Source organism: Mastigoproctus giganteus, chromosome 5 (assembly GCF_048544385.1).
Source record: "Mastigoproctus giganteus isolate SK-2022 chromosome 5, ASM4854438v1, whole genome shotgun sequence".
In the NCBI taxonomy this organism is placed as follows: domain Eukaryota; kingdom Metazoa; phylum Arthropoda; class Arachnida; order Uropygi; family Thelyphonidae; genus Mastigoproctus; species Mastigoproctus giganteus.
Genome location: NC_143579.1, coordinates 28021648 through 28034003, shown reverse-complemented (window position 1 = coordinate 28034003; position 12356 = coordinate 28021648). Strand labels below are relative to the sequence as shown.

The following is a 12356-nucleotide window of genomic DNA, read 5'->3' as shown; positions in this document are numbered from 1 at the left end:
TATCAGTGGAGTTCCTCAGGATTCAGTGCTAGGCCCATTGTTGTTTTCAATATTTATTAATGACACTGATGAAGGTATATCAGGCTTAATATCAAAGTTTGTAGATGATACAAAGGCTGGCAGAGTGGTTAATGACAGTAATGATGCAACAAGATTTAGAAAAATTAGGTTGATGGGCTAAGATATGGCAGTTGAAGTTTAACATTGACAAATGCAGGGTACTGCATATGGGTAGCAGTAATCTCAAAGTAACTTATCAACTGTGTGGAGCTACACTCAAATATGAAATTCTCTGAGCAGTGCAGACATGCAGCCAGGACAGCTCATGGAGTTTTGTCAATGATATACAGAAACTTTGCTAGTAGGGACAAGGTGGTGATTATCCCTTTGTACAATGCCATTGTTAGGCTGCATATAATGTATTCTATACAGGTCTGGAGGCCTCACTTTAGGTAGGATGCAAAGGGTGAATAGAAGAGCAACCATATAGGTGCAGGGAACAAAAGGGTGCTCTTACCTAGAAACTCTAAACAAAGCATCTGAAAATGGACCAAAATATTAATATAACATTCCAAAAATAGACAAACCTATACCTTACTTGTAATTTTCTTTTTGCCTCTATCTTTTCTTTTTCTTGAATTTCCTTTTTTTTCTTTTTCTTTTCTTCTTCTATTTTTTTCAATTGCTTACTGTTCTACAGAAAAAAAACCTTGTTAATCAGTGTAAGTGCAAATGTATTCCAACTACATTAGAAAGTGTACCCAAGTGTACACTTTCTAATGTAGTGGGAAGAGCATTGTTATGTAAAACAGACAAATAGTAGATATGAAAATACACTTTACTGAATAGACGAAAAGCATTTAATACTTTTCCTGTACAATAATGAATACAAACAATGTAAAAAAACTAACAAGGCTATACATTATATCTTGAAGTCTTTTTCAGAATAAGTAGTATTAAATTATATGCTACATGAACAAAATATTCAGACACTCTTCCATGTCCTCTGTGAAAGTCTATACACTGGTAAACTCTGCCACTTTTACTTGTTTGGAGAGGTTTGGGTTTGGAAACTGGAGGAATTCTTAAAGGCCTCTTCAATCAGGGCTGTAGTTAGCTAATCGCAAGCAGAAGGAGTAAGGATTTTCCCTGTGTGTTATTTCCCTGTTGATATTTCCTTGTAAAATGTGTAAATCAACCCATGAATATACACACACACACACACACACACACACACACACACACACACACACACACACACACACACACACACACACACAGTGAACATGGACTTAGATGCTAATGTGCTATATAAAATCATAACAACAACAATAATAATCAGTGTGTCATCCATCTGTAGGGAACTGCACAGCTTTGGGTTTAATGGCAGGGCAGCTGGGCAAAAATGCTATATCACAGTCAACAATCCAAAACATTTGAAGTAGTGTTGTTCCCAATGTTTATGGACTCTGGCAGAGTGACAGAAGGTGCTATCAAGTAACAAATCTTGGTACACAATGTTTCATTCCAATGGATGCATTTGGGCATGGAGATTGCACAGATAGTACTTCCTGTTGGAGTGTATCATCTTGACCACAAAGTTTTGATAAGGCAGTCTTTACGGTATGGATTGTTTGGACTTGGTTCAAACTGTAGACTTAACACAGAGCCCAAAAGCCCTACTACAGAATGACTTCGGACAGAAGTGGGTCCTGGCAATATCAGCATAATGCATGTGTCATATAGCAAGGGTTGTACAGGACTGGTTTCTAGACAATGACATTGAAAAGTTGGATTCAGAGAATGGACCCCAACTCTACTGAAACACTGTAAGTTCGAGTGCTCGATTAAGTTGTGGCCAAATTGGCCTTCTTCCAAACCAGCTCTGGCAGCTGTCAGAAAGAATGGAAATGAATTCTGACTGACATCTACCAGATGTTTTAGAAAATATGCCCAGAAGTGTTGAAGTTGTCGCAGAGGTCAAAGTGAATACTGTAAATTTTAAAATTTACAGCATTCAATGAATTATATTTGGTGACATACTGCAAAGTCCTAGGCTTTTGCTGCAGCATAAAAAATAAACAATATAAAAAATTAATTAAAAAAAAAAATCCCTACGTATTTCACTATTCTAGTGAATATGTAAGTGCTCCATCTAAGGAGTGGAACTGCTCAAATAGGTGTTGATCCAGCTAACCTTAAAATTTTCCAAAGCTGTCAGCCTCAAATGCTCATGGAGGAAACTTATTCAAGTGATTTACAAGTCACCATCAAAAGAAAACTTCCTACAATATGGTCTATACCTCTTCACCCATAATTTTAATTTATCCCCTAGTTTTAATATCATTTATAACTGAAATTTTCACCTGCATTCATTTACTATCCTCACTCAGAGTTTTACAAACAAGCGATAGGATGCAGGATAGTCGGAGCATTTGTATCCGACTATCCTGCATCCTATCGCTATTTTCGCCTTCTTTTGACCATCTTTTTCTCCCCTTCCCCACCCCAAGAATTTTACCATTCCCTATACCATTTGCTTGTCCACACTTTTTGATCAAATTTCTCTGCTGTAGGCACGTTTTAATTTAATTACTTTTTACCCCTTCTGCACGGTACAAACATTTGTATTATATTTCACATTACACGTTTGTAAATTTATTTTAAATTTAAAATTTGCATTATTAAAGGCCACATATTTGCTCCCACCCCTTTTATAATACTATAGACATGTTTGGAAATGCACTGCCTGATACATGGTCAGGAGTAGTCCCCTGATGAAATTCCTGGCTATGTATCATTTTTTCATTTACTGTATTCAGATTTTGCATATTTGCCATCCCTTAATTTGACCTCTTGCTAAAATTGCTCTCCCATATCTGAATACAGTTATTTATTTATTTGTTATTTATTATTTTTTATTTATTTGTATAAAATTATTTTTGTATAATATTTGCTTCCTCGGTCCCAGTTCATTTTTGTACTAGGTTTTTCAAATTCTTTCACTTTTACACCACTACTTCACTTCCAGTTTCTACTATCCCTTAAACATCTCTTAGTTCAGGCACTTTGTGTATTTTTCATTTCCATTTTCACAGACACTTTATGTTATGAACCACACATTATTTATATCCTTTTGCTTCCTTTACTGCTGCGCTGCGTGTTTTGGAGCATTAGACATATGATAAGTTTTGTTATTTTCCTTTTTCTGCTTCTTAACAGCTTAATATTACTACTATGTATATATATATATATATATATATATATAATATTACGGATAATATAAAGAAAATAAATCCAACAATAATACCATCAGGGACCTAAGACAATGCAAAAAAAATAATTATTATCGCTTTTTACCAACAATCTAGATGACGTCAACTGGGGCCAACCACCCAGAATGAAGGCAAAAAACGACAAGGTTCTCTGTGAACCTTGTCGAGAACAGAGAACCTTGTCGTTTTTTGCCTTCATTCTGGGTGGTTGGCCCCAGTTGACGTCATCTAGATTGTCGGTAAAAAGCGATAATAATTATTTTTTTTGCGTTTTCTTAGGTCCCTGATGGTATTATTGTTGGATTTATTTTCTTTATATTATCCGTAATATTATAGACATTATGGGTGCACTGCATGATTGCTTGCAACTGCATTGACTCATAAATATTATTTACATATTAGTTACAGTTACTTTCGTTTTAACTTTCTTTATTTTTTATCAATAATTATAATTATATATATATATATATATATATTCCTTTCATTGGTGGATAAGAGATTTCCAACTGGTGGCAGAACTGTTCAAGATGTTAGAGGAGGGCCTGCAGCTTTCTCCTAATCTAATAGAACTGTGAACTTTGAGGTGGATGAGAAGTGGGATGATACAATTGATGCTGGCACTAGTACCAGAACTGTTGGTATTGCCAGGTCCAGGTATGGAGGGAAACACAAAAGGAGAAGAATCTGAAGTTTCACAGGAGTGAGGGAGAGGAATAGTCTAAAATTGGGCACTTTTCTGAAGAAAATTCACACTGTTGTTAACTGAACTTCCCTCAAAGTATACACACATAACCATATGGCAAATAAAAAAACAAAGCTGACTGCATCTGCTCATTTTGGAGGAGGGGATGAAATAACTTTAAATGTTAAAGTTATTTCATCCCCTCAAATAACTTTAAATGTTATTTGAGGGGATGAAAAATCAATTTTTGTGCACTGCTCTGTAATGCAAAACAAGTTCTAAGTAGAACTGAGCTAATTTTCTTTCAAGATGGTGAGCAATAGAGGCTACTTTGTTTCAAGTTCACAGCTGATAATAAAAACAACCCTGTTAGAATATCCTAGTATTCCCTCCCGCCTCACAAGTACTGCAATTTTGTCTGGATTACAATGTAAACCAGATGATATACATGATCAAATCATGGGATGTATCTTTTTTTTCTCTCCTAATTATTCCTTTGATTCTTTTGGCAGAAAACTTTGACAAAGTAATACAAATGAGAAATATGGTCCTTGAGGTTGTCACAGACATTCTCTCAGATATGCCAGACAAGCTTTACTTGCTACCTGGGAGTCTAAAACCTGATGGAACTGATATTCGGGTGACACTCAAGTCAAGTGGACACAATTTCGGAAAAGTCTGGATAGGCTGTGACAGCCAAATTCTCTGCTTGCACCTTCACGATGGCAGAACTGTTAGTAATCCTGGGTATAACCTCCATGCACAAGTACATGGTGGGTGACCACCCGGGTGTGAACCAAAGTAAGCAGGGGTCGAGATGTGGCACCCAACCCACATGGAGGAATGCCGCCCCTCCAGGCAGGTTGTTACCAGGCAGTACTAGGTGGTAGATGACTCTCATCAACCGGTGCAATACCACCACTTTGCTTATTGGAGGCTTAAAGTGGTGGAACCCATGTTTAGTCTCTAGAGCTAAGTTCCGGTCAACCCTTCCCTATCTTTCATCATGCAGTATGATTGATGACTTTTAAGGTTATGATGAACGTCGTGGTGAGATCCAATATTCCTTACATTTCGAGGGTACAGCTCTAAAACGGTGTTCTCAGGCTGGCCGCTAGTTAGCACACTGGACCAAACATATTGGTAACTCTCTAGGAGGCTTCTGGATCAGCTAGTGTATAATCTTGCTACCTCTACTCTGCCAGATAGTGATTGGAGGGAGTCCGAGTAGTATGTATGTGGTGGAGCATTGTCGAGGCCACGTTATGTCAAGGATCTGGGTATATTCTTACCGTGTGTACGCCATATCCAAAAATTTCATTACTTCATACAGCATGTCCCACCCACTTTTTCTTACTATTGAATACACCATGAATTGTCAAACTAATAGAGCAAGCTTATTTGCGAGAAGATCTAAACCTCCCAAGCACTTCCTGATTCATTTCACAAATATACGTGGTCTCAATTCTAATCTCAACGATGTCCATTTCCACTTGCAGTCTGTCAAACCCCATGTACTTTTTCTGACAGAATCTTAATTATCAGTTGATTCAACTACTGCTCATCTCAGATGCCCAAATTATTCGCTGTATGATTCCTTTCGCCTCAAAGGTGGAACTTGTGCATATCTCCGTTCTGTTATTCCCTGTCAGAGACTTGGAAATTTGGAATCTCCTCTCTTTGATCTTCTCTGGCTTAAAATCTCTCTACCTCATTGTGTCAAATTCATCTGTTGTCTCTACCGTTCTCCCAACTCCACTAATCACTTGGAGCTCTTTGACTTCCTCTCTTTGCAACTTGATTTTCTCCAGTCCAACTTTCCTAACAGTGAGGTAATTTTCCTTGGTGGTTGTAATGTTCACAACTCCAGCTGGTTTCCGTTTTCTAGTCACAGCGACCCAGCTGGTCGGGATGCTGAGGCTTTTGCAATTACTAATGACCTTGCACAGATTGTTCATTTACCTACAAGAATACCAGAAAATCCCAATCATACAGCCAATACCCTTGATCTTTTTCTCACAAACAACCCTTCTAAGTACACGGTCGAAGTGAGAGGTCCTTTACGCACTTCAGATCACAACTTGGTGATTGTCTCTTCTCCAATGGAACCTTTATCTCATGGCTATTCCCAACCTCGTGTTGTTTGGCATTACAAGAATGCAAAAACGGGATGACCTGCGAGACTTCTTTTCTTCTTTTCCTTGGTCGGATTACTGTTTCAAAACTTCTGATGTCAACGTTTGCTCAGATCGTATCAGTGAAATTATTCTTGCAGGAATGGAATCCTTTAGCCCACACTCCACTTTAAAATCTCGTCCTTTAAATAAACCTTGGTTTTCCAATAAATGTGCTAAGGCTGTTCAAGGGAAGAATGTTGCATATCATAATTGGCTTGTTTCTAATTCTCCAGTTTCATTTTCTGCCTATGCCAAAGCTCGCAACAATTGTAAAGCAGTTATTAATCAGTCCAAACTAGAGTTTGAACAGGCTAAGAGTAGAAAACTTGCTTCTTACCCTAATGGTAGCCGAGCATTCTGGTCTCTTGCCAAAGCTATTGGCCGCAACTTTTGCCCATCTCTGCTCCCACCTCTGTCCAAACCAGATGGTTCTGTTGTCACTTCAGCCAAGGATAGAGCTGACCTGCTAGCATCCTATTTTTCTTCCAACTCATGTATTAATGATCTTGGTAAAACACCTCCCACCATTCCCAACACGCTCCATTCAATGCCTCCTGTGGTCTTCCGTCAAAAGGATGTCAGAAGGATTTTGACGAATCTTCATGCTAAGAAAGCTCCAGGTCCCAATGTATTTCTCCACTTGTTCTCAAAACCTGTGCTACTGAACTTACTCCTGTTCTTTGCCGCCTTTTTTCACTTTCTTATTCCAAAGGTGTTTTTCCTTCTGCTTGGAAATTTGCTCATATCCAGCCAGTTCCTAAAAAGGGTGACAAATCCCTCCCATCCAATTATCGTCCCATTGCAATTACTTCTACTCTTTCTAAAGTAATGGAGAAATCAATTAACCGCCAACTCTTAAACTACCTAGAAACCTACCATCTGATCAACGATCGCCAATATGGATTCCATCAGTGTCGATCCACTGGTGATATTCTGGCTTATGTTACCCATTTATGGACTAATTCAGTGAAACACAAGTAGTTGCTCTTGACATCTCAAAGGGGCACCTCCGTAGCCAGGTGGGAAGGAGCAGCAACGCGTAGCACACGCTTCTTGATTGGACCGGGGTTCGAGCCAGTCACCACCAAATACGGAGGATGCGGAAAGGTCGGGGAATGACCACCGCTTATCCCGGAGCAATATGGCCTTAGTTGCTAATGCTCCTAAAAACCAAATAACAAAATCATCTCAAAGGCTTTCGATCGTGTTTGGCATAAAGGTCTTCTAAACAAGCTTCCATCTTTTGGTTTGCCAACTGTTTTTAGTAATTGGTTATCCAGTTTTCTCTCTGACCGCTCACAGAGGGTGATTGTAGATGGCTCTCTGTCTTCTAAATTCTCCACTAATGCCGGTGTCCTGCAAGGTTCAGTTCTTTCCCCTACTCTTTTCCTCTTGTATATTAATGACCTTCTTCCATTGACTGGAAATCCAATCCATAGTTTTGCCGATGATAGCACATTGCATTCCACTTTCCATTTTGAGAAACCTTGTCCTGCTCAATCAGCTTCAACTTCTCGAAAATCTGCTACCAATTCCTTAAATGCCGATCTTCGGGTAATTCTCCAGTGGGGCCAAGACAACTTAGTTGATTTCAACCCTTCTAAAACTCAGTCTTGTCTTATATCTCGCAAAAAGGATTCTTCTGCTCCTATGCTTATCTTTAGTGACACTCCGATTTCTAGGCAAAATGATATATCTCTTTTGGGGATTACCCTGACTTATAATCTCTCTTGGCACAAGCACATTACAAATATTGCTTTCTCTGCATCTAAAAAACTTGGTTTTCTCTTTCGCTCTCAGCATTACTTTTCTTCCAAACAGCTGCTCACTCTGTATAAATCGCAAATCCGCCCACCCATGGAATATTGTTCTCACATCTGGGGTGGTGCCGCCAAAACCTCTCTCTGGCTTCTTGATTCCATTCAGAAGAGGGCAGTTAGGTTAATTAATGATTCATCTCTAACAGAGTCTCTCCACTCGCTGTCTCATAGACATACTGTTTCTGCTGCATGCCTCTTCTACAGATACTTCCATGGGCACTGTTCTTCTGAATTGGCTTCTATAATTCCTGCTCTCTCTTTCAAAACAGTCCGAACACGTGCCGCCACCAGCCAACATCCATTTACTGTCCAACTTCAAACTCACAGAACAAACTTTTCATCTTCCTCGTTTATTCATTCAACTGCCATTTTCTGGAACAACCTTCCTTCATACGTATTTCCTGAAAATTACAGTCTACAGAAGTCCAAGTCCAATGTCAACAAATATCTTATTTCGTCTTCTCAATCTTCAACCCAAGCATGGTACTAAGTACTATAGGTTCTAATACCTCTCATGTTTGGATTTTACATAAAAAAAAAAAAAAATATATATATATATATATATATATATATATATATTTTTTTTTTTTTTTTTTTTATATATATATATATTATTAAAAAGCATGTCACCTGGGAAAGAATTTACTGCTTAAATAAACTAACCCCTCCATGACATCCTGCATTCTGTGATATTTGTGATCCATGAATCCTGTGATATTTGTGATCCATGAATCCTATGATATTTGTGATCCAGGTGTATCATAGATCACAAATATCACAGAATATAGCATTTTGCATATGTGTTACAGAAGTATACTAAATTTGCAATCAGAGTACTAATTCTTAATATTTATAATACACATTCTCAAATCATCTCTGAATACAGTAGACTTTTCAAAAACATTTATTATCACAGGGCAGTTTAAATCTTACCCAGCTATGTCAACTGATTAATAATATTTAATTAATGTTTTTCTAATAATCATTAATAGTCTCAATCATGTTGTAGGTAAAAATTATAATTTGATTTGACATCATTTAATAAGATTTAAAACAACATGTAAACAATGGAGTCATTCTCCACAATAACCATAACTTTTATTAACAAATAATAATTATCCACAATGCTTGGTTCAAACCTAGCTCCTGTGAAAATTGTGATCTTTTTATCTTTTTTTCCCATACCTTTGGCCTAATAAATATGATTCTACAATGGGCTCAGAAACATAGCCTGCCTTAAATTTAGTGATTGATCTACTCTGAATAGACTTTATATCATATCTTTAGCAATCCAAAATTTTTAAATAAAGTGAAGAAAATACACATTTTTTAAACTTCATCTTATGCTTTAAGCAAAAATCCCATGTCATAATTTTTTTTCAATTATGTCGAATCTGTTTCAGAAACAAACAGATCCAACCTTGAAAATACAGCAAGTGTGTAACTAGATAAGTTAAACTTAAGCAAAAACCATATGTAGAATAAAATAACCTCGGTTTAAATTCACTACAAGATAATTATAATGGATTAATACAAACATTAATCTCTCATCTATTTTTAATTATAAATAGTATTTTGATATAGCAAAACTATAAAAATTGTACTTATTTTCATATTTTTATTAACATTTTTTTACGTTCATTTGGATATAAGTGTGAGAAAGTGAAGATAAAAATATCACAAAACAGAAGTGAGGATTTTTATCCTGCCTCCCAATAGCTACTACAGCTAGGCCTCGCATACCGCAAATTTGATTAGCCCGTTTTTCAGTTATCACTATTTGAAAAAATTATACCACTTTTCACTTTACACAATGCGAATTTCCAGTTAACACAATCTTTTTTTATGTGATAGTTGAAAGATTTGAATTGCGCACTAAGCTTACCATGCATCAGATGGGCAATAAACAAGCATTTGCCTGCCTCAGTGTGTTCTATCAACTATCAGAAGCAGATGTGTTACTTGTTTGTCTCCCACTAATAAAGTCACATGCAGACTTGCATTTAAAAATTCTAATTTTTAAATGCAAAAAAACAATTTTAATTTTTAAATGAGCCAGATCTTTAGATAACGGTAAAAGAACTAAATGAAATCTTTGGTATCGCAGAGAATCTCAAACAAGAGATTTGAGATTCTTTATGATACTGTATTTCGCCAGGGCCTAGAGAAGATTGTTGTCAGTTATTGGAAATTGACTGTTGAAAAAAAGAAAGCCAGCGCTGTTCAAAGGACTCTGTAACAAATAGTTTCTTCATTGTGTATTTTATGCAATAAACATTTAATTCTATAATTATTTTCATTATCTTTTTACATGATATACAGTTAAAAAGTTATTTTAAAATTCTTTATGGACATTCCTGAAGGTCATGGACCAAATATAATTTTTCCTATTGATTATTATATTTGATTAACACATTCCCACTTTGAGCGATGCACTCATGGGATGAATTAAAAAAAAAAAAAAAAACAAGAATTGCAAACACAGAATCATATACCACAAAACCACAGACCTTCCATTCAGCAACCAATGCAAGTTTTGCATCCCTTTCTTTTTCTTGCTTTTTCATATCAATCTTTTTTTGCAGTTTCAATAATTCAGTTTTTTCTTTTTGAAGAATCTCATCGTTCTTTTCTTCTTCCTTCAGAAAATTTAAAAAATTGTTATATAATACATCTTACTACTTACTTCTACAACTGTGAAATATCTCAAAAAAAAAAAAAAACATAATTATCATATGTTAAATTACTTTTCATAAAAATAAATTAAAATCTAATTAAAAAGTGATAAAATTTTTAAATGTATAAAATTTTCCATAAAAACCAGCAATAAATTTTAAATTGGCAGTGGTCATAAGGGAGCTGATAGGACCCTCTCCAAAATAATTGTTGCTCATTAACGTTGGTTCAATGCTAATGGCTGAAATTTTCAATATCTTTCTAAATACAGTGAAACTTTTACAAACTTTTATTTGAGCAGTTTTGGAAATGAAAAATTATTGTTTACTTTGAATTAAATGTGCAAGAGCCTTGCCAGGTCCCGCATGAATTCTATTTTTGTCTTCCACTTCAAAGTGCTAGTTATAATCTGGTGAGTATGAGCTTGGCACACACAGGGTCCTGAGCTGGATATCATAATTTTTCTCTTTCTTGGTGATTCCCTTCTACTTCTAACTCTTGTTTGTTCTCTCTCTCTCTCTTTCTCTCTCTGGGTAATTCAGAATTCTTTTTTTTGCTGGTGCAGCATAAGACTCAGGCTTCCTTGTACCATATGGCTAATAATAATAAAATGATTTCAGTGTAATTTAAAGAATATAGTGCTCACCCATTAAGTAATGCATCTGCTAGAGAAATTAGATTGTTTGTTTTATGTTTAATTATGTACAAAATGTGTTTTTGTCTCAATTATTATTACTGATGTAAAATGGGTTTCTTTCTTGTTTTGATTTTTATTATTTATCTGTTTATTCCTTTTTTTTTATCTGACAGAACATAATATGTGCAAATGTGTAAGTTTAAAGTTTTGTATTCTTAATGGTTTTCTGAACTGAAAAATGGAAGTGACTGTTAGTTTGAGGTTCATATTTTGATTTTAACCTTCATTTTTTTTTTAAGTTTCAACAGAACTGAATAAAAGTTTTGCTTTGTTGAAAATAAAGTAAAAAAAAAAAACTTTTTTTTTTATTTTCAAATTTTTCATTAAAAATAAAAAAAAATCACATGCAATAAATATTTCAATACATTAGTAAAAGATCAAGTATTGTGCACTTCAAGTGGAATTCAAAAAATATAAAAACATTTTCAGATAAAAAAAAAAAAAAAAAATTGGGCACATGACAGGCACTGTGTGTGACTGTGTCTATTTATGATCAGAAAGCCTGTCCACTGCCACTTAAACTAATTTTTATTAATTATAATTTTTTATATATTTTTTATATATTCCTGATTTTGTTGAAAGTAGAAGTCTTTAGCAAAGCTGTTTTGTGAAGTCTGCCAGCTTAACATAATGTTATTATTTCAAGTGTAATTTTATACAAAGTAATTCAAACATAGCTTCACAATTTTGTAAGTCCATGATTTCACATATTTTGAACTTAACAGAGCACATAAAGCACTGAAAAAAAAAGCCACAGTCTTTCTAAGTTTTTAAGATATACTGCCACACCCACTCAATAGGCATTATAGTTGACTGTCAACTGAGCGGGTACAGTAACACACACATTTGAGCTGATTGTTGCTCAAGCTCATGTAGCCGCTAAATATACTGCTGTTCTCATATTCTATTTTGTACGCTCCTCTAGCTGTATGTTGTCATCCTAGAGTACAGACAATTTTTTTTTTTTTTATGTCAGATATTACGAGATTAGCAACACCTTGATTTTGTTCTTCAATTTTTTTTTAATTT

At 35.5% G+C, this 12356-nt stretch overlaps 1 protein-coding gene across 1 annotated transcript in view; it reads right to left on the bottom strand.

Annotated features, from left to right (window-relative positions):
• Positions 1-12356, bottom strand: part of LOC150085266 (coiled-coil domain-containing protein 112-like) — a 98077-nt gene that overhangs the window by 18617 nt on the left and 67104 nt on the right. Inside the window, exon 9 of the mRNA XM_090374506.1 lies at positions 599-694. Within this exon, the coding sequence (XP_090230632.1) occupies positions 599-694 (96 nt within the window). The remainder of the gene's footprint in view (positions 1-598; positions 695-12356) is intronic.